This window comes from Cucumis sativus, chromosome 4 (assembly GCF_000004075.3).
Source record: "Cucumis sativus cultivar 9930 chromosome 4, Cucumber_9930_V3, whole genome shotgun sequence".
NCBI classification, from domain to species: domain Eukaryota; kingdom Viridiplantae; phylum Streptophyta; class Magnoliopsida; order Cucurbitales; family Cucurbitaceae; genus Cucumis; species Cucumis sativus.
This window is the reverse complement of record NC_026658.2, coordinates 13,513,589-13,536,503: the sequence shown is the minus strand read 5'-3', so window position 1 is coordinate 13,536,503 and position 22,915 is coordinate 13,513,589. Positions and strand designations below refer to the sequence as shown.

The 22,915-nt window shown below is 35.9% G+C and overlaps 3 protein-coding genes across 3 annotated transcripts; all 3 read left to right on the top strand.

The window, feature by feature from the left end:
- Positions 1 to 613: 613 nt before the first annotated feature.
- On the top strand, positions 614 to 15,434 carry LOC101218853 (ubiquitin carboxyl-terminal hydrolase 13). The gene is made up of 32 exons (XM_004142126.3): positions 614 to 759; positions 1,171 to 1,240; positions 1,730 to 1,880; positions 2,009 to 2,166; positions 2,573 to 2,838; positions 3,039 to 3,257; positions 3,380 to 3,488; positions 3,582 to 3,697; positions 6,669 to 6,767; positions 6,947 to 7,056; positions 7,899 to 7,973; positions 8,625 to 8,703; positions 8,791 to 8,937; positions 9,280 to 9,360; positions 9,470 to 9,589; positions 9,711 to 9,833; positions 10,248 to 10,325; positions 10,413 to 10,501; positions 10,603 to 10,711; positions 11,361 to 11,429; positions 11,517 to 11,627; positions 12,352 to 12,407; positions 12,551 to 12,728; positions 12,810 to 12,911; positions 13,063 to 13,134; positions 13,297 to 13,362; positions 13,549 to 13,614; positions 13,713 to 13,799; positions 13,936 to 14,052; positions 14,215 to 14,289; positions 14,377 to 14,463; positions 14,594 to 15,434. The coding sequence occupies exons 1-32, from the start codon at positions 730 to 732 to the stop codon at positions 14,633 to 14,635; spliced, it is 3,357 nt and encodes a 1,118-aa protein (XP_004142174.1). The 5' UTR covers positions 614 to 729; the 3' UTR covers positions 14,636 to 15,434.
- Positions 15,435 to 16,208: 774 nt separating this feature from the next.
- Positions 16,209 to 17,600, top strand: LOC101219642 (probable carboxylesterase 15). Its single transcript, XM_004142204.3, has 2 exons — positions 16,209 to 17,063; positions 17,156 to 17,600. Exons 1-2 carry the CDS (start codon positions 16,408 to 16,410, stop codon positions 17,460 to 17,462), a joined length of 963 nt encoding a protein of 320 aa, XP_004142252.1. The 5' UTR covers positions 16,209 to 16,407; the 3' UTR covers positions 17,463 to 17,600.
- Positions 17,601 to 17,983: 383 nt separating this feature from the next.
- Positions 17,984 to 22,811, top strand: LOC101219087 (outer envelope protein 61). Its single transcript, XM_004142127.3, has 11 exons — positions 17,984 to 18,498; positions 18,987 to 19,217; positions 19,332 to 19,388; positions 19,490 to 19,618; positions 20,360 to 20,437; positions 20,540 to 20,610; positions 20,879 to 20,928; positions 21,038 to 21,203; positions 21,559 to 22,111; positions 22,218 to 22,361; positions 22,457 to 22,811. The coding sequence occupies exons 1-11, from the start codon at positions 18,415 to 18,417 to the stop codon at positions 22,601 to 22,603; spliced, it is 1,710 nt and encodes a 569-aa protein (XP_004142175.1). The 5' UTR covers positions 17,984 to 18,414; the 3' UTR covers positions 22,604 to 22,811.
- The last annotated feature ends 104 nt before the right edge of the window (positions 22,812 to 22,915 follow it).

The window sequence follows — 22,915 nt, the reverse complement described above, 5'->3', positions numbered from 1 at the left end:
GCTAGCTAGAGTAAACAAGTTAAAGTTAATATATCAAGCGAGGCTTGTCTCTTTTTTCTATATGCTCCTTTACACAAAATATTTTGCATTAGACCACGTAAACTCAAATGGATTGCAAACGCACTAAACAAACACTTCAAACAGATATTTACCTAACTAATATACATTGTCTACATGGATTCCATCCTTCTCAACTAACGGATATTCTAAAATATTAATGAATGTGAAAATTTTGAGCATTCAAACTACATCTTTAAGTGATGAACATAAATGGTACATAAAGAGCTTTCAAGAGGAAGACCAACCCTAACAAAGCTACAAGTTCGGTTACTGGAAAGGACTTTCATCACTCATACAAGTCTCGATACAGCTTATTACGACGAATAGATTTGACTATATTTACGATAATTAAAAAAATGTTGGTAACGTATTTAATGATGATAGACTTAGAAAAAGGTAGTAATTAAAAGGTGGAGCCCATGATAGTGTTAAAGTGAGAATGGGCCGAAGGACAGGGGAAGAGGTACAATAGGCCCAAAAGTGAGAGGAAGAGAGGTTTGATGGTATGGCGAGCAATGCCCCCTTGGAAGTAAGATGAACGAAATTCCAAAAGTGCCCATTATATATAATGAGGAAGTGACATTCCTCGTTTAGCACTTCGCTCTCATTTTGGTTTTTTCTTTTCTTTTTCCCCCACCCCTAACTCTCTCTTCCAAGGCTGCAGAGACCATGACTGTGATGACTCCCGCTCCCGTCGATGTAAACTTTCTATCTCCAAACCTCTCTCCTATTCCTTTCTTTCTTTCTTTCTTTCTTCTTTCTTCTCTCTCCCTCTGCAATTCATATGTAAACACCATAGTTTCTTGCGAGCTCACTCACTCAATCTCTTGTTTCCTTCTTCTTCTTCTTCTTCTATTGTAATTTCAAGTATCAATCTTAATTTCATTGTCTGCAACTTGCCTGCTTTTCATCATTTTTTGACTCTTATTGCTCGCTAATCTAGGGCTTTGCGCTCAATTTCTGTGTTTCATCTCATTCCGGTGCAATTTTGTTCTTGTTGTTGCCGACTGCCGCGTCTGGATTTTACAAGATATCTGAACTAATCAAGATTTTGTATCGTGGATCCGATTCCTATTTTTAATTTCTGCTTCTACCTTTTTTCATTCACAGCAACAAGAGGACGAGGAGATGCTTGTTCCGCACTCGGATTTGGCGGAGAATAATCATCAACCTATGGAAGGTTTACTTTCTTCACATTTGATCTGTGCAATTATCTCTCCTAACTAATCGAATGCTTTTGTCTTGCCTATTGATCTAATTGAATTATTTCGGTGTTTGAGATCATTTCTTGGCTGTACGGTTTACTCAAAGAATCTGGAAATGTTTAGCACAAGCAATTTCGCTACTGTCGAACTTGTTTGTTTTTCTTTTCGCCAGGATATCTTGTTGCTTTCTTTCTTTCTTTCTTTTTTCCCCTTAAGAGTTACTACTACATATGATAGACGAAGGTATTCATTGGCATATCAACTGCTACTTTTGGGAATTTACTTGCTCGGACAAATTAGTTTGTTGTTTCCCTGTCGGAATTAAATTGGAGGTGGTTGTGCTCTTTTTGATTTTTTCCTGTTTTAAATAAGTCTGAAAATGCGTTCACAGTTCAAGTGTTGTATAAGGAGATTTTAAAGAAGTTTTTCGTTTCTTGTTCCTCTCCCCCTCTGCAAACCATCAGTTGTTCCACAATCGGAAACAGGAAACACAGTAGAGAATCAGCCCGTCGAGGATCCCCCATCGTCAAGATTTACATGGAGAATTGATAACTTCACGAGGCTCAACATAAAGAAGCTATATTCTGAAATCTTTATTGTTGGCGGATACAAATGGTATATATCCCTTTTGATGCTAGTCTTTTAAGTCAATACATATGTTATATATCTACGGACTACGTGCACATGTTTCTATATATATACGTGTGCATATTTTCTCACCAAGTAAATCCTCTTTTGGCTAGGCGAATTCTTATTTTCCCAAAAGGAAACAATGTAGATCATCTGTCTATGTATTTGGATGTTGCGGATTCTGCAAGTTTGCCATATGGGTGGAGCAGATATGCTCAATTCAGCTTGGGTGTCATCAATCAAATCCATAATAAATATTCAGTGAGAAAAGGTACGTTCTCAGTACTTAATTATTTTGGACTAATTTTTTGGCTATCTTGAGGGTTATATACTATGATTATGTCGATCTTTATTATATTTTTTAGACATTGGATGCATTTTTATGTCTAACTGTAAGCAAGACAAGAAGATAATGCGATCTTTCTGTAGCTGTGAAAGCAAATATAAAATTTATACAGCCTTTATGGCTGGAATGACTTCCTATTGTTGTCAGGAACTTAGGTTTCTTTTATTACTGCTATAAGTTTTGGCCTTTCACCCCTGTTTTGAATCACCCTGTTATGGTCAAGGACTCTGGATGTATTTTTAAAAATTTAATTTTGATTTTATTATCCGGTGGGAACATCTTTATCAGTGAATAGATATTTCTGTGACACGATTCTACGGAATAATTGCAGATACTCAACATCAGTTCAATGCCAGGGAAAGCGATTGGGGCTTCACGTCGTTCATGCCCCTCAGCGAACTGTATGACCCTACAAGAGGATATCTTGTTAATGATACCTTAATAGTTGAAGCTGAGGTCCTTGTTCGAAGAGTGGTCGATTATTGGACATATGATTCAAAGAAAGAGACAGGTTTTGTTGGTCTTAAAAATCAAGGAGCAACATGTTATATGAATTCACTTCTTCAAACTCTTTACCACATTCCATATTTCCGGAAGGTGGGTTATTGTGCTGTTTCTTCTCATCCTCACATTATTTTCCAGCTATAGAATGAAATCAATGAAATTGAATAACCATTTTTATGCACAATGTTTTTGCTAATGAAATTGATGTACCATCTGCATTCCTCCTTCCTTCACGTGACATAAAAATCTAACTTGACATCCTAAATAAGTTAGTGTTTGAACTATTATTTCAGGCCGTGTACCATATGCCTACTACAGAAAATGATATGCCATCTGCGAGCATCCCTTTAGCTCTGCAGAGCTTATTTTACAAGCTTCAATACAGTGACAGTAGTGTAGCAACAAAAGAACTTACCAAATCTTTTGGATGGGACACATATGATTCTTTTATGCAGCATGATGTCCAGGAACTGAATAGGGTTTTATCTGAAAAACTTGAAGATAAAATGAAGGTAAACAATATGGCCATGCTTCTCAAGCCTTATAGCAAAGAAGATTTGAGCTGCCATGAAGAATTTTTATGATTGAATGATAATGATTTATATTAATATGAATACTTTATTCATGTATACAGGGAACTGTCGTGGAGGGAACCATACAAAAATTGTTTGAAGGGCATCATATGAATTACATTGAATGTATAAACGTGGACTATAAGTCAACAAGAAAGGAATCGTTTTATGGTAATTACTTTTGGGTTATGAATCAATATGAGTATGCTACCTCCTTTATTATTGGCTGAAAGTGGCAATTCCTTTCTAATGTTTTGATTTCAGATCTTCAGCTCGATGTCAAGGGCTGTCGTGATGTGTATGCTTCTTTTGACAAGTATGTAGAAGTAGAACGCCTTGAGGGTGATAATAAGTATCATGCTGAACAGTATGGATTGCAGGTTGGTTGGAAATTAATTTTATGGGACATGGACAATTTTTATCTGTCCAGTTCAATTAACTTATTTTAATTAGATAAGCAAATTCTTACATTTGGCTAGTTATCGGGTAGTTTTAGCGACTAACTATGAAGCATAGAATCTAATATGGATATGAGATATGGATTCAATAAGATGAAACGACACGTCAATTACTGAAAAACTAGGATATAGATACTTTGAGGATAACTTTTTTTGAAGAATATGGATATGGATATGTGATGCTAAATGCAATCCACTTGAAAGCATTAATTTCAAGTCAATGACAATTACAAAATACAATGAAAATATTGAAATTCAATACAAAAGACAACATCAGAGATTAGAATAGTCAATGAAATATATTAGAAAAGGTTGATGGTACTGGTGCATTAGAGTCGTATCAATTAGAGAAGAAGAAGATCAGATGGAGAAGTATGAAGATAGAAGAACTTCATTGAATTGTTGAAGATAATGTAATACAATGCAAAATTTTGCATGACTTTGGGGGACTTGCTTGTAGAGATGAAGTTTACATGATTCTAGGGTTTGGTATTTATCTTCTTTTTTCTTTTTTTAATTTTGGGGTTGGGGTAGTAATGCTTTTTTGATCGGCTGCTTATTTCTTGAAGGGAACACTTGTATCCAATATTTTTAAAAAAGAACATATATGCCAAATTGTGTATCAGATAGTATCTAAGAAGTATATGAGAGTACAAATATTTTATGTGTAGAATATGCAAGGGCAAGAGTTTTGGAACAGTGTTAAGCTTTATTGAATCTGATACTGATTCAATACCTCACATGCAGTATCTATGCTTCATGGGCGACTTTTATGTGGTTTTTGTTTCCCTGTTCTATTTAATATTTTATGCTATTCTTCATTTACACATTCCCAGATTCAGACTGCCAATGAATAGTTTTGGTCTTTAGTCTTGGGTTTTCTTATATATTATAACATATTGTATTTTGTTAGAAAATGTGCTTTCGTTAAGAGAAATGAAAGAATATGCAAGGGCACTAAGTAAAGAACAACAGCTCCCACTAAAAAGAGAGTCCAATTCTGACTGCAGAAACGGACCTAATCCACAGAAACAAGAGCAAGATCATGATAGTAGACTTAGTGGCAGACACTGTAAAGGAGCATCTGAATGTGGAGGTCATATAATAAGGGTTTTCATACTGAAAATTGCTTGGATATCTTGAGCTTGATTTGAATGTGGAGGACAAACAAGGGGCATACATGTTTAGATTTTTGTAGTTAGGCTTTGATTTGGTGTCACCCTTTTCAGCTCCAAGTGTTTCATATTCGGAAGCCAATAATTTCAAGTTGACTGTGGAGACCACCAGATTAGGGTTTAAATATAGTATAATAGTCATATTGCAATGTATGACAACCAGTTCAATAATTTTTTCTTGTCACCATCCGATCCGATTGTACTGTAACTAGCAGCAGCTCTGTTGTTTGTATGAGAATATAGGATATCACAATGCTGATTTGGATACTGGATTGCATAAGTATTAGTGGGTGTGTAGGTGGTTGGATTTGACGTCTACTCGGAGAAGCTACACTAGGCATTGAAGCTTTACTTGAGGTTAATTTTGAAATTGAGTTTGGGGAGCAGGATCTGTGGGAAGGAACACAGAACATAGTAGTTACATTACAATGTGGTAATAGAAAAAAGAACAGAGCCAGAGGGCAACCTAAGAACAAATGGATATTTCAGTATTTCATTACCATTCCGGCAAAGATGCATCTTCGAACAAAAATTGGATACTTGTACGAGTTTTAGACGTTCTAGTTGATTTTTTTTCCAACCTTTGGTTCCAAATAAAGAAATTAACTGGGAAATTTTGGGTTGTATCAGACACTATGGCAGAAAGAACATGTGATTATGTGATGAATTGGTTATCTTCTGCTGGTGTTCCAGATTAGTCAACACAAACAGTTTTCGTACAAATGAAAAGATGTTGATTTTATAAGAAGTCTGCCCTTCGCCGATGTCTTTGATGAGACTTAGTGATTTGTGGAGTTCCCGTTGTGTTATTTTGGAGTTCACTTTGGTTTGGAAGCTCTCGTTGTGTTATTTTGGTTCTCAGAAGGGGCAAGAGTTTTGGAACAGTGAATTGGTCTTTAAATATTTTCACTGTTAATCTCTTTTTTTGATTGCATTTGTCTCTAATTCTTTTGTTTTAGATTTTTTCTTTAATTTCACCCTTTTAGAAGTTTGTATCACTTGAAGATTTTTTCTCTTTTATTTTAACACGATAAGTTGTTTCTTGTTAAACAAGTAAAGAAATTAACTTGGAAAATCTATATCTAGATTATGATACAAAACTTCACTTTTTTATTTTTATCAACAAAGGAAAAAAAGGATTATGTTGCGAAGCTTCCCTAGTAGGTACGATCTTCTATAAACGAAAACAAATTTCATTAGGAGAAAGTAAAGTGCAAAAATAAGGGCGGCTGCCCTGCGGCTTGCCTAGCCTGGATCAAGCAGCCAAATCTTCCCCTTCTCCACTATCTTTTAAATGAGATATTGTACTGGCACTTCCGTTTTGTTATTATTTTGAATTTTGAACAGGGACATGTAGTATGATATTATAGGAAGACGAGCATTGAGGTTATTTGATCTTCATCCGAAGAGAGTGGGTCTTTCATGTTTAATTTCTGATTCTAAGAAATTATGATGTTTGGATTTCCCCTTGTTGTGGGTTGGAAATGAGAAAACGTGTTCTTTTTGGTGATGCTAGATGTTGTGTGGTTTTTGTGTCAAAATCTTGTTGTGGAGCTCTTTGATAGCATGCAAGTTTTGGAGAGTGCATTGGAATAGTATTAGTATCGATGATTATGCTTTGTTGAATTGCTTTTCGTGATTTCAGATTGTCATCCTATGTAAAGTTCTTTCCTTCGTTTCATTTACTGAGGTTTTCCCATCTGAAATTTCCTATACAGGATGCCAAGAAGGGCGTATTGTTCATTGACTTCCCCCCTGTTCTTCAACTCCAGTTAAAACGATTTGAGTATGACTTCATGCGAGACACTATGGTAAAGGTCAGTATCAAAATATGGTTATCTTACTGTCATTCTTTTAACCGTTCTTCCAGGGACTGAACAATTATGAAAAGTCACAATTGACTGCATGGATAGATCTAATAATTATAGGATATTGACCTTTCTTGTTGCTGACTGGTATAAGCAGTTAAATTGTAACTTTGTGTCTGATACTGTAGATCAATGATCGATATGAATTTCCCCTTCAACTTGACCTTGATCGAGAAAATGGGAAGTATTTATCACCGGAAGCTGATAAAACCGTGCGGAATCTTTACACTCTCCATAGGTACAATGGATGCCTAATTATTCGCTCATATGGAGTCAAAGACTATATCTGTGTGAATGGGCCTATTGCCTACCAACTACTTATGATTAGCTTTTGAAAATTTGAAGTCTGCTTGGTTCTTTCTGTTCTTTTTCTCTCTCTCTTTTTTTTCCCAAATAAACAACTAAACAGTTAGTTGCTTAAACTTTTAGCTTAAATTTTGGCAGTTATTTATTTTTATTTTTCAAGTTGGAGGAATAAAGGTCTCTTCCCACTCTTCTTTTGTTTCCTTAGAAATCAAGGACAACCACTGATAGATTGGAAACGTTTTTTTTTAAGAATAACGCATACACCACTGATAGATTGGTTCTAAGGTCCACATTTGTGCATTCTTTTCTTCCAAGGAAGTTCCTTTGTAAGAACATCAACTTTAGGCCATCCTTTTTCCTCTTTCTAGTTGTTTTATTCCTCAAGTTTGAAAATGTTATATCTCCGATGAGATGTATGTGTTTTATGTGCACTGAAGAACGATACAAGTGAATGAAATCAGTAGAGGTCTTCATGTTAGAAGATGCTGTATGAGTGAACTTGGTAGATGCATGATGATCAAATTTAAAAGGAACAAAAATGATAAAAGCAAATCACCTCGTCCGTTTTGTTTTTATTTCAATTGGTCAAAAACAAATAAAATGTTCTGTTGGGTAATTATGTGAGCTAATTTGAATTTTGTGGATGGTATTTGTATGCTTTCATAATTATATCACAGTTCATCATCTTATCCTTGGAAATCTCTCTGTAAATCTTTATTCAGTTCATTTGTAGAGTATGTTATACAGTTAATAATCTTTCTCTTTTGGGTCCAGTGTCTTGGTTCACAGTGGTGGGGTGCATGGTGGACATTATTATGCCTTTATCAGGCCGACCCTCTCCGAGCAATGGTATTTTGTGGACTTTTGATCCAGTCCATTCTTGATTTGCATTTGGCACTTGTCCATTTTAATATCTACACTAATTTGCATTGCTGGACTGACTCAACTATAAGAAATTTCTACATTGTGAAAGAGAACCAAAACTATGGAAGTTTGTAATGGTGTTTTGATTATGTGGTAAATATAAACTGCATCTGGTCACCTTTTTGGTATAACTTACTCATCAAGATTTTATACCTGCCACAGTCCTTAAGGGGCTGCTCGATCTGTTGCAGCCATGCCTATACATAAATAAAATATCGAAGTTTTAGTTTCGACCCTTGTAATAATCTTCAAATTGAGAAGTGATTGGGGCAGGTTCCTATCATGATGTCCAAGATTACTATTGAAGAGTTTGAAAAGAAGAATTTATCACTAGAGATGAAAGACAGAAAAGTTTGTGGAACTTTGAACAAATTTTTAGATTTCTTTTTGTAACAAACTCTCATCACCATCAATTTTTTCCAGTGAGGAAAGACAGAAAAATTAGTGGAACTTTGAACAAATTTTTGGATTTCTTTTCGTAACAAACCCTATCACCATCTGTTTCCTTTAACAAAAAACAAACCTTCATCAGGTTAATTTGTGTTTCTCTAATGTTACACAAACTTTTGGGCTCAGGTACAAATTTGATGATGAGCGGGTAACAAAAGAAGATGTAAAAAGGGCACTAGAGGAGCAATATGGCGGTGAGGAAGAGGTATTATTTCCATGTGAATATTTTCGTTAGACTTTAATTTGAGATACACATGTTTCTGCTTATGATATTCTATCTGGTGGTTAACAGTTACCTCAGACGAATCCTGGTTTCAACAACACTCCTTTTAAGTTTACCAAATACTCAAATGCATACATGCTCGTGTACATACGTGAAAGTGACAAAGACAAAGTAATTTGCAACGTGGATGAGAAGGACATTGCCGAACATCTCAGGGTATGGTGCTGTTGTTGCATGCTTCTTAGGCGTGATATCAGACAAATGCTAGCCAAGTAGTAGGATACTTGGTTTGGAAACTAATTAAAGGATTTTGAGCTTCACTTCTTTATCTAGTAAGGATCTGATGCATGACAGATCTTCTTGGTTACGTTATCTAGTAAGGATCTGAAGTATAACAGGTCCAATCTCGAGTATTTAGGTCACTCAACCCAAGAGGTTCATAGAAAAATATTGGAAAAAATATGGGTTGAAGTAATTGGTATCCAAAAGTTATCTCCTACTCTTTTCCTGCTTGTTTTTGTGTTAGTGATTCAACTACGTTTACATGAACTACCTCAGGAAAGGTTAAAGAAAGAGCAAGAGGAAAAAGAACACAAGAAGAAAGAAAAGGCAGAGGCACACCTCTATACTATCATAAAGGTTTGGAGTGTAATCATCCTTCCACTAGTTTGCAAGTGGCTTTCAATCATAAGTTATTGAAAACTGAAATGCCTGAGTGTGTCTATTTGATTGGTCTATTCATCATTAGGTTGCTAGAGATGAAGATCTAGTTGAACAAATTGGAAAAGATATATTTTTTGATCTTGTTGATCATGACAAAGTACGGAGCTTTCGCATCCAGAAGCAAATGCCATTTAACCTTTTCAAGGTACTCCATTTATTTATTTTTAGTTTTATTTATTATTATTTTTTGGTGTGCTATCTTCAGCAATATCGGGTATAAATCATCTATTTTACTTGATGAAAATATTATTATATGGTATGTGCAGGAGGAGGTGGCTAAGGAATTTGGTATACCCATCCAGTTTCAGCGATATTGGTTGTGGGCAAAGCGTCAGAACCACACTTACCGACCCAACCGACCATTGACACCTATGGAAGAAGCACAATCCGTATGTATCTATCTCTCATCTTGTAAAGGTGGAAATACATCTGTTCTGAAGGCAGGGACAGAGCTTGAACTTGAAAATTGCAATTTAAACTTATCATTTAAAGGCGCGAGTACAATTTTTGTTCAGAGACGGGGACAGCTAGAAATTTCTAGGAAGGGGTCGATAAAAATGTTACTATATCATTATATAGAATGCTTGAAAATGTCATCGATTAACTTGTAAATTGTATTATGCTTTGCGAGGACACTTCCTTTTCTTCAATTGTACACCTTGTGTTTCATTATTGCTTCTCTCAATTTAATTCAAAAAAGAAAAATTATTGCTTCTCCCATTATTGGTACTATGGTGCTAATGGAGCCGCTTTCATGTTCTCTCATGTTTTTTCTAATTTTCTGAAGATGGCCATTCCTATAGGTTGGACAATTAAGAGAGGTATCAAATAAGGTTCACAACGCTGAGTTGAAGTTATTACTGGAGGTGGAATATGGACCGGTAACTGTATTTTTCACTCATTTCTTAATTTTGTGACTACTTTCTTATCCCTCTTATTTGTATAATTTTTTTTACAATTTCATTCAGGATTCCCGGCCTATTGCTCCACCAGACAAGACAAAAGATGATATCCTATTGTTTTTTAAGCTTTATGAGCCTGAGAAAGAAGAGCTGAGGTATTTGATAGAATGTTTGATATTCCCCTTTCAACTCTACTCTTGTGGAATTGGTGATGTGTTGACATGGTGTTTCACTCTTAATCTTTCTACAATTTTAGATACGTTGGAAGGCTCTTTGTGAAGGGTAATGGGAAGCCTTTTGAAATATTGACGAAATTGAATGAAATGGCTGGTTATGCTCCTGAAGAAGAGATTGAACTTTATGAGGTCTGGGCTTCATCCTTCCAATTAATTGTTGATATACTATAAATTTCTGTCTCCTATTAATTGGAAATTATTATCTTGAAAAGATGATGTAGCTAAGGAAAGGGGTGAGTTTGAAAGGTTTATCTGTATGCACAAATCCAGTAACAAACAATGCAACAAGCTAGAACTGCAAGTTGTCATCTATTTTTCTCATACAAATTTTCATCTGCAAATTGTTTAATGAAGAAAATTATGGGAAACTATGAGTTTTTATTAATCTGCAAGTTGTGGTAAATTTCTCATATTGATGTTGATGTAAAGAAAAAGGAAGAATAGCAAGGAAGGTTTTGCTATCTTCTTTATTGACATATATGATCTTTAGTCCTGATAAGTACTTTAACTTTAAGAATCAGCTTTTGATGTTCTTATGGTCAGTATGATTAAATGCCTTTGTAGCACTGTTAGTTGGTTGAATTAGTAACCATATCTCTCCTCTTCTTAAACATCTATGTTGGTTGCAAGAAAGATTTCCTTTGACATTTGAATTCCTTGGTCTTGATATTTTTGTAACAAAGATTCACGCTTGCAATTATATGAGTCTATGACCATTGGTTTTCTGTGGCCTTGTTAATGATACTTGTAGATATTCTTAAGACTTGCTTTATTGCAGGAAATTAAGTTTGAGCCGAACATTATGTGTGAACCTATTGACAAGAAATTCACATTTCGAGCAAGTCAGGTAATGCTGTTTTTACAAGTGCATCTTTGTGCTGATTTTTTGAAGTATTTACAGTAGTTAATCTAAAAGTTATTGTTTCTGATGCAGCTGGAAGATGGAGATATTGTTTGCTTTCAAAAGTCCCCTCCAGTTGAAAATACAGAACAGTATCGTTACCCTGATGTCCCCTCATTTTTGGAGTATGTGCATAACCGTCAAGTAAGACATCAACGTGTTTGGTGGAACTGCTGTAGGGTCATATGATCGAATGCTCACTCTTAAACTTTTTGGAATTATTAATATATTGATAGTTTATTTTTGTAAAAAAGAATCTCATTAACTTTTTGGAAAAGGAACTATCAGACCTAACTTTTTGAAAAAAGAATGTGAGTTGGAAAAATCCATTGAGATCCTTCAAGCATTCTTATGATAAATTAGAATAATCCATAAAACTGAAGTAAGTTGCTCCTTACATCTTTGAGAAAATTCAATTGAAAAGGATTTTGAGTTATTCATGCCATAACTTTCTAGTGTTCTGGCTTTTGAGATTTAGGTGTGCATGTCTAGAATTTTATGTCCCAGCGCAAGAGGATTTGATTTGAGTTACTATTTAGTTACTTGCTCTGTTTTTGCATGGGAAAGCTGTTGTGAGACTGCTAGATTAAAATCTTCTTCATGATATAATTTTTCCGATCTCTTATTGGGTTCTTCACCAGATATATGTTTAAACTGGGATTTTGTAATTTTTTATTTTACTTTCTTTCAATTCCTTGAAAAGTAATTTTTTTTTGTTTCTTAAAAAAAAAAAAAAACACTTCAAGGCTCCTTACCTCTATGCTTTTGTCCTGTAATGAATGCCAAAGGTTTATAGTTTAGACAGTGGTTTGTGCATGATTGATTGTCTAGGCACTGATTGGTTATGATAATTGATTTGTGCTATTAGGTTGTTCATTTCCGATCCCTAGAGAAGCCAAAGGAAGATGATTTTTGTCTGGAAATGTAAGTGGTACAGATTATTTATTATTGTGATAGCAATTATAAAGTGCCCACCACTTGAATTACTTTATACAAAATGTCTATGACTTCGACTTGCTGTAATCGTAAATTTTTTGGCTGTATGTTGCGTTGTCTTGTTTTCTTAGGTCAAAACTTTATACATATGATGAAGTGGTGGAAAGACTAGCCCAACAGCTTGGTGTAGATGATCCATCAAAAATTAGATTAACGTCACATAATTGTTACTCTCAGCAACCTAAACCGCAGCCAATCAAATATCGTGGTGTGGAACACTTGTCCGATATGCTGGTTCATTATAATCAGGTTATTATTCCCACTCCCTGAGAAATAAGCACAATTAATATTTCATAAAATCTAATGGTTTTTACCTAATTGCATGTACAGACGTCAGATATATTATACTATGAAGTATTGGACATCCCTCTTCCAGAGTTACAAGGTCTGAAAACTCTTAAAGTAGCATTTCATCATGCAACTAAGGATGAAGTGAGTATATACTATATAGTGATTGAATTCCAAGTTTAGGATATGTTACAATATAAGTATTTGTAAATGTATTTCTTACGTGCTTATTTGCATACATTTGAGTGCATTGTGTAACAACTTTTTTCCTAACAATTATATCCCATGCTATCAGGTGGTTATTCATACAATTAGATTGCCAAAACAGAGCACCGTAGCGGATGTGATCAATGATCTTAAAACAAAGGTATTTCTCAACTTTTGATCCAAATCTATTGTGGGTTGGTAGACACGTGTCATCAGTGCAGCCCATCTTTTATTAGGGTAGAGGCTTTTACAATATCCCTTTCTTTCGTGCTTTTTTGTCAGTATTTATTCTTTGTACTTACATTTTTACCTTCATAAATAGGTTGAATTGTCTCATCCAGATGCAGAGCTCAGATTGCTTGAAGTTTTCTACCATAAGATCTACAAGGTGTGACCGTGTGAGGTCTTTGCATGGCTATTACTTTATATCGTTGACATTATTTTTAGTTTTGATTCTATGCAAATGGCATTTTCTTTGAAAAAATAATAGTTGTATATAACTACTCTTTTTCCTTTATTGGACACTGAAGACGAACAACCTTTCTTCATAGTTTAATTCTGTCATCTGACACAGGTGTTTCCTCCTAATGAAAAGATTGAGAACATTAATGATCAATATTGGACTTTGCGGGCAGAAGAGGTGCATCTCTTATGCAAGGAAATTTCTTAGATTTTTTAGAATGTGAACTCTCTTAGCTTTGTTTATAGCCTCATTTTGTCCTCTTGTTCTTTTTACAGATTCCAGAAGAAGAGAAAAACCTTGGTCCAAACGATCGCCTAATTCATGTGTACCATTTCACTAAAGACACCGCTCAGAATCAGATGGTAAGTATGATGCAACCTTGTCCAAATAATAGTGTCATTTGTTGATATTTGGATATTCGGTATTTAGAATAAATAGGATTATTGCTGGACATGATAACCTCTTTAATGACTATGGAGTTTCCTTTGTTATCTATAGCAAATTCAGAACTTCGGCGAGCCCTTTTTCCTAGTCATAAACGAGGGAGAGACTCTGGCCGATATTAAATTGAGAATACAGAAGAAGTTACAGGTTCCAGATGAGGAATTTGCCAAGGTACCTTCTTAATTTTTTCTTTGCACCATCTTGGACAAGCCTTATTTTGCTAAGATGGGTAGTGTTCACAATTACAAGTTAGAAAACATTGGTATTACTATTATTAAGCTGGAGCACTCCTGATTAAATTAACTGCATTTTCTGCTGTCTATGTTTTTTCAGTGGAAATTTGCATTTCTTTCACTAGGTCGTCCAGAGTACCTCCAAGACACAGACATTGTGTCAAATCGTTTTCAGGTTCGTTTTGAAGTTTTATTTTTATCCAACGTGTTCTTAGGTTTGAGTAGATAGCATTCTCAATATAATTGTGTGTATCTGGTTTAGAGAAGAGATGTTTATGGTGCGTGGGAGCAATATCTTGGACTGGAGCACACTGACAATGCACCCAAACGAGCTTATACAGCAAATCAGGTGAAATGTCCATATCTTTTGCAAAACATTTTCTAACATTTATTATGGATTAAACTGAATGAAACATTAATACGAACATTTTGGTGATCATTGCTTTGCTGTTTTGTATTTTTTTGAAAAATTGATGCAGAATCGTCATACGTTTGAGAAGCCAGTAAAAATCTACAATTAGTGAAAAGAAAGAAGATAAAGACAAAGAGAAGACATGGCTGGGGTTGGTTGTGTCTTTGATAGAGGCAATTTAGTAGATGAGTTGGAAAAGCTACCACACATATGGGGTTGTTAGATTGGTGAGCACTGGAGCAGGATTCCATTTAGATTCTGTTGGCCATTTATTCTCTAGCAATGCGATGGATATGGGATATTCTATGGATTATGGATAACGGATGATGATGGGGGAAGGATTTTCTTCTTCTTCTTCTTCTTCTGCTTCTTCTTCGATGGATGTGTTTGTTTTTTAGTGTCAAAAAAAATCAAAATCCCCCCCCTGATCTTTGTTAATTACAACAGGTGGAGAGGGTTACTCTTCCCTCCCCTCTTCCCTACTACTTCTTCCTAATCCTCCCTCCCTCCTACCCGTTGACCATGCAGAGAGAAAAGAGGCCCTCCCTCAGCATCAGTTGAGTTTGTAATCTATAGTTCATAAAACAAGATTTTTTTTGACTAAGTAGTTGAATGTACACAAAGTATAGTTGGGGACCTCAAATATTATTATTGTTGTTATTATTAAAATTTTTTCCCTTTTATTTTCCCGTTTTTTTTTTTTTTTTGGTTTAGTCAGGAATTGGGGGGCAGTCATGGTTGTAAACTTCATCTTTTGTCCACGGCTGTGTATTGCATTTCTTGTCATCCAGGACAACAGGCACTTCTTCATTTTGTCTTCCGTTTCTTTTCTTTTCTTTTCTTTTGAGAAGTAAACATTTTTACTTGGCTACTTCTTCTATACATATTATTACATAACTCCTTTCTTATTTTGTCCTTTTTTTATCTTCCCATTATTGTTTTTAGTTTTCATATTCCATTTTTGTATTGGATGTTTAACTAACGTGAATTTTTTCTAAAAAATTAAATTATGAATGTACGTTTAGAGAACAAAAAAATGAGAAAGAGTATAATTTAATAATAATATTACGTCTTGATCTTTATTCTTCTTTCATTCACTTCACTTCCCTTCTCGTCTCACTGTTGTTTCTCTTTCACCCATTCGTGTCTTCGCTGCATAGTTGGGTATGGATCATGCATAGTTGATAAATTGAATTGGACGCAGCCTCCCTATGTACCTCTCCAGTTCTACATTTAAAAAATTGAGGTATGCTTCTCCGACTGTCACAAAGGTCATTCCCTATAACTTCTACTTTCATCAAGGATGATATTTTATGAAGTGGAATCGGACTGCTGGACTGATTCAAGGGGAAATAACTTGCTTACAATCTGTGGATACTAAATAGATTTTACCAAGTAAGCACCTTGCATTCAACAATCAGTTAGTCAATTAATGGTCTAACTGGGTCCTTTTGATTCAAATAGACGGGGACTTCAGCACCTAAAATTCAACCAAAGGAGAAGCTTGTACAAATATGACGCGGCCTGTTTTTGGCTGTGGTGGTGGTGCTTTTGTGCATCAGCAAATTGGTATTTTTTTGAAGCAGACACCATTTATTTATATAATGTCTGCCTTGTCAGCGTTATGTGCATCTTTTCGTATTCCTTCACATCTGTATTATCCTCACAATAAATAACCATTAGTTTTATTCAAACATCATATAACATTTAACAATTAAAAGTAAAACAAAACAAAAACCAATTGATGATATTCGATAGGACAGAAGTATTCACCAGAAAACGGCAGTCTCAGGCGGCTGCCGGCCACTCGCCCTTTTCTCTCCTTTAATTCTTCCCTTTTTCCACCTTCCTTTCTCATCTCTTCTTTGTTGAGCTGAAGCCATGGCTGCTCCCATTGAAGTCGATGAGTGTCGTGGTGTTCTCCGCGTTTACAGCGATGGCTCGATAGTCCGTTCTTCCAATCCAAGCTTCAGTGTCCCTGTCCTCGACGACGGTTCCGTTCTATGGAAAGACCTTCTCTTTGACCCCATCCACAACCTGCACCTCCGTCTCTACAAACCTGCCCACATTTCTTCTCCCAAGCTTCCCGTCTTTTTCTACATCCACGGTGGCGGCTTCTGCATCGGCTCCCGCACCTGGCCCAATTGCCAAAATTACTGCTTCCGCCTTGCCTCCGAGCTTTCTGCTCTCGTCATCTCCCCTGACTACCGTCTCGCTCCGGAAAATCGCCTCCCGGCTGCCATTGATGACGGTTTCGCGGCTCTTCGGTGGCTTCAAGCCCAAGCTGAATCAGACCACCCTGATCCCTGGCTGGCCGAAGTGGCCGATTTCAGCACAGTTTTCATCAGCGGTGACTCCGCCGGTGGAAACATCGCTCATCATCTTGCGGTGGGACTTGGCGTAGGTTCGCCTGAGTTGGCGCCAGTTCAAGTGAGAGGTTACGTTCTCCTGGGGCCATTCTTCGGCGGAACGGTGAGGACTCGGTCCGAGGCTGAAGGCTCTAAAGAAGCATTTCTCAATCTGGAGCTCATCGACAGGTTGAAATCAGATAATGAAATTTGAATTTGAAGTTGAAGTTTTTGAGTTTCGATTACAGTGAAGTTAGTTTTTGGTTTTGACGATTGAGCAGGTTTTGGAGATTGTCGATCCCAATCGGAAGCAACACTGATCATCCTCTTGTGAATGTGTTCGGACCGAGAAGCCTGAACTTGGAAGCGGTGGAAATGGATCCGATAGTGGTGGTGGTGGCCGGCGCCGATTTGCTGAAAGATCGAGCGGTGGAATACGTAGAGGAGCTGAAAAAACAGGGGAAGAAGATAGACTTGGTGGAGTTTGAAGAAAAACAACATGGATTCTTTACCATTGATCCAAATTCTGAAGCTTCTAATCAATTAATGCTTCTCATCAACCATTTTGTTGCCCAACACTCTCTCTGATTCCTCCTCCTCCATCCCATTCCCATCCCCCAATCAATCTGCTTAATAAAAGTGTTTCAATCGTAATTCATATATTCATAAACCATCGAACTATGTTGGAATTTCTTACCAACAATACAACTCCTCCAATTTTATAAAGATACGTGTCTATAAAATGGTTAGTTAATTGTATAATCTATGTAAATCAGTTACTACATAATTAAATAGTAATAAACTTTTGGACTCTCATTCCGTTATCAAAACACAAAGAGTATTTAGAGTCTTCGATCGACGAGAGAGAAAGGATATTTCAAAATGTGAAAAAAATGAAAATGAAGGAAATGGTACACACAATAAATAGAACCCCATATGATTTAGAGAAGTATGAGTATGAAAAGAATAGTATACTAATAATAATGTTATTGAGTCATTAAGAACTTCAAAAAAGAAAAAGATTTGTATTGATGAAAATAATAAATGAAAACTCATAATATTTAGAAAGAGATGGGATGGATGCGTAAATATATATATATATATATATATATAGAAAGAAGTTAAAAGGGCGGGTCAATTGGGGCCGGGAATTGACACAAATTGGTGTTCCTCGTTGATTTTGGTTTCTTCATCATCCGTATCTATGCAAACTCCTTTCATATATTCCAACAGATCAACGGCGATATACGACAATTCTACCATTCCTTTTTGCTCTTAATCTTACGTCCCTAGTTTAATTCCCTCTTCATTCCGATTCCGATTCCATTTCTCAGTTTCCGGTGGTGGTGCCCTCCAATTCGGACCTTAGGGCTTCTCTTTCTTGTATTGTCTTGTCTTTATATGGTTTTTGGAAAATTCTCTCCTCTTCAAATCCCTAGATCCTCCTTTTTCTACCTTTCTTTATCATTACCTCCCACTCTCCGTTTCTCCCTGAAGAACGAGTGATTATTGACAGAGGAAGATTTTGAATCCAACGGGAATGATGGATCCGGAGCTCATGAGGCTGGCTCAGGAACAGATGAGTCGCATGTCCCCAGCGGACTTCGCCAAAATCCAACAACAGGTATGGAGTTTTGTTTTTTGTTTACAATTTTAGATTTCGATGTAGATCTTGGGGACATTAATTGCACTTTTTTTTCTTTTAATTTAAAAGAATGGAAATCATTGCCCCATAGTTTTGTTTTCAGTCGGTGGCAGATCTTAACTCGTGATTTTGTTTTAACGATCTCCGTGATATTGAGAAGTTTTCGAATTTTATAATTTGTGGATATTAAGATCACTTAGCTTTACCCCGTTCTATTGTCTGCCTGCGTTTATTCTATTACGAAAGAGCACCGATGTTTATTTCCCTTTGGATCGTCTCAAAAGAAAAGTATCCAGAAAACTTCAAGTTGCTATGTAAACATCGTGGAATTGGTTGTAATTTAAGGATTGAACATACCATTTGCGTGCTCGGCCAGTATGCTGTTAATTGCTTATAATTTATTTAATATCTCGTGTATTCGACCTGTCACTGTATAACTGAAATTGCTGAGTTATATAAATTTTCAGATGATGGCTAATCCAGAATTGATGAAGATGGCCTCAGAAAGCATGAAGAACATGCGTCCTGATGACTTCAAATACGCTGCGGAGCAGTTGAAGCACACACGTCCAGAGGATATGGCTAAAATTGGCGAGAAGATGGCCAATGCATCACCTGAAGAGATTGCAACTATGCGTACCCGTGTTGATGCACAGGCCAACTATGAATTAAATGCAGCTGAAATGCTGAAGGCACAGGTAATACTTATAGGGTTTGATTCAAACACTGCTCTATGGAGGCAGGGGATGTTTTTTTTTCAACAATGTATTTGATTCTATTGAGAATATTCTGATTGGTAATTCATCAAGTAGGGGAACAAGCTTCACAGTCAGGGGAAGTTCAATGATGCCTCGGAAAAATATTTGCTCGTGAGTATATCATATATTTTATTTTCTCTCTCTTGCTCTCTCATCACTATCTTTCTTTGAGCATATTCATGACTTCTCTGTCTTTACTTCGAGATTCTTAGGCTAAGAATAACCTCAAGGGGATTTCATCTTCCAAAGGACGAACACTTCTGTTAGCTTGTTCACTCAATTTGATGTCATGTTACTTGAAAACAAAACAGTATCATGACTGCATAAGGGAGGGTTCCGAGGTAAGCAGATTTTTTTCTTTCTAATTCTTAAATTTCAGTTTACCATATCGATGTGATATTATGTGCTCTTAGCTTTTCTTTTTGTATGCTATCAACATGGTGTAATATCTTGTATCCTTATTAGTTATTACAAACATAATCAGCTTTGATGTAAAAAGTTCCTAGACAAGCTATGTGATCAATAACTTGTATTCCAGTGTGTCACCACATAAAATGCACAATCTTGATTCCAACTGAACTGTTTGAACTTTTGTATAAGCTTGGATTGTGAAGTTCGATGTAGTGGAAAATTTCCAAGCATGGGAGGAGAAAAGTGAAATTGTTCATTACTTGGTTGAAGGAAATCCCTTGTTTTTAATTAAAACACTCATATTCATGTTTAGATTTGAAAGGCAGCAAGCCCTTTGATTGGGGAGAGATGGAGTCCTTGCTTTAAACATCTTTTACATGACATCTTTACTAAAAGGAAAGTATACCGGTTGCTGAGTGATGCACTCTGCTGCTAGCCATGTGCTTTTAGGAATTCAATTGTTTCATGGATTATTAATTGACAACAACCTCCTATGTATGAGGTGCCAGAATCCTTGTTATTCCGTGGGGAATTTTCACACCCTTAACTCTGACCAAGATTTTCATTTAATTTTTTTTTTTTTTTACATATGATTATTATTTCAAAGGTGGCATTTATTCAAATGATTGAATTTTTTATATTTATGATACCAAAGATTTCACTTACTGTAGGTTTTGGCATATGATTCGAGAAATGCAAAAGCACTTTACCGGAGAGGTCAAGCATATAAAGAGTTATGTCAATTTCAAGTGAGTTTGTGATGATTGATGGCTACCTAACTGATTTTACGATACTATACTCATTCAAATTCTACTATCTGCTGATATTTTTTCTGGATTTCATTTTGTTAGGATGCTGTTTCTGATTTGAGCAAGGCACATGAAGTTTCTCCTGATGATGAAACTATTGCAGATGTTTTATCGTGAGTTATTTTTCCCCAAATATTTTATACTACCAGTCTTTGAAACTCTTGCCAGTCTTTGTGTGGTTCAGATGGAGAAATGACTCACCTTCCCCAATTTATTTTATTTTTGGGCTAAGTAGGCGCTTACTCAGAGAGTTCTGTTTCGTAGGAAGTTCAACTGAGAATTTAACACCTGCTCTTGTATTTGTAATCTACTGTATCACATGTTTTCAAGTGGCTTTCTTCATTCATCTGATATATTCTGCGAAAATAATTGTTGCCACAGGGATGCCAAGAAAAAATTGAACGAACAAGGTGGGGGGAATGTACCTAAAGGTATTTCCTTTTTGCTTTTCTCCACTGCATTTTATGTACCTTGAGAGCGGTGGGAGGAAAAATTACGTAGAAATTGAACCTGACATTGCATTTCTAAACTATTCCATAGGAGTTGTCATTGAAGAAATAGTTGAAGAAGACAACCCTATATCCACAAACAGTTCTGTTTCAAAACCACCAGAAGTTATTGACAATTCTAAGATTGCTGATGCCTACAAGAAGAGTATAAACTCTGAGAGTTTGCAGGGACTGAGAGATGATCCAGAAGCTATCAGGTCTGCATGCTTTAATCAGAATTTTTTGACTTAATTATTTTATAGTAGGCGTTGAGCTAATCATTGAAGTTATTGTATTCTTTTGGGCTATTCATCGTTCTTCCTCTTTTGTCTTCTTCAATAGGAATGTTCTTTTTTATATTAAAAAAATTGTAGTACTTTCTTCCTTACTAGGTCCACGAACATTTATGAGTATTTTGTCTAGTTAAGTTCTATATCACTTTCTTCTATCCTTACAAATGATTTTGTGCGTGAGGATTTATTATATTTATTTATTCTGGAAATGAAACAAGATTTTCAGTTGGAGTCTTATCAACTATTGACCAGTGTTTTTATTCTTTTACATTTTTTATAGATCATTTCAGAGATTTGTTTCAAATGCTGATCCCGATACGCTAGCTGCTATGAACTTTGGAAAATCTGGAGGTATATCTCCAGACATGGTTGCCACTGCCTCAAATATGATTAGCAAAATGTCTCCAAGTGAGCTTCAAGACATGCTTAAATTGGCTTCTTCTTTTCAAGAGGCAAATCCCCTCAAGGGAGACAGTTTAGGCCCAAATTTGGACAGTGCAAACATGACTCCGGAGATGCTCAGTTCGGCCAGTCGTATAATGAGTAGTATGCCACCTGAAGACCTACAAAGGATGTTCGAAACTGCATCATCTTTGAAAAGGAACGAGTCTGCTTCTGGGAATGGCAATGTACCACCAGATTCTGATACGGGATCAAAATCTTTTGAGAGTCAACAATCCAGTATCAGTGGAAGTAGAACCACACGCAACACTAGTTCTTCTGATGCGTTGTCAAACTTACGAAGTAGTTCATCTAACTCAACTATTCCAACCTCTTCTACTGATATGCAAGAACAAATGAGAAGTCAAATGAAAAATCCAGCCATGCAGCAGGTTTGTAAATCTTAAGCTATAAACGATATAAAATGAGTGAGTTCATTTGCTTTTACCATACTTAACTCACTCTTAATAATTGGTTTTGTTTAATTTAATCTGTTAGATGTTCACATCAATGATAAAGAACATGAGTCCAGAGATGATGGCAAATATGAGCGAACAATTTGGTCTGAAGCTTTCTCCTGAGGATGCAGCAAAAGCTCAGGAAGCCATATCATCTTTCTCACCGGAGGATTTAGATAAAATGGTACGTCGTTCGCTTCCCTTCCCGTTATCCCCCAAACAGAATTCTTCTTCTCTATGGTTCTGATAAAAGAAAGAAAAAATCTCTCTTAATTACAGATGCGTTGGGCAGATAAAATTCAAAGAGGTGTAGAAGGCGGAAAGAAAGCAAAGAATTGGTTACTTGGACGTCCCGGTATGATCTTAGCAATATGCATGCTGATATTAGCAGTAATTCTTCATTGGTTTGGAATAATAGGTGGTTGAGTAAGAGATTCGCCTTTTTACTACTCCTTATTTAAATTTTTGTATAACAAACACACTACTGACTCCCTCAACCTCAGGATTATGAAAAATTAACCATTTTGTTCCTCCTCCTCCCTTCTTCTCTCATATTGGTAAACAAACCTCCACTCTACTGTGTGATTAGTTATAGGATTTATGAATTCATTTCTTACTCATCATCAATTTTATACATACATGTCTAGAAGAATAACTCATTCCTTTTTCTTTTCTATCTTTTGTTACTTCTATATATATACATACATATATATAAAGAAATATTATAAAAGGCAATAG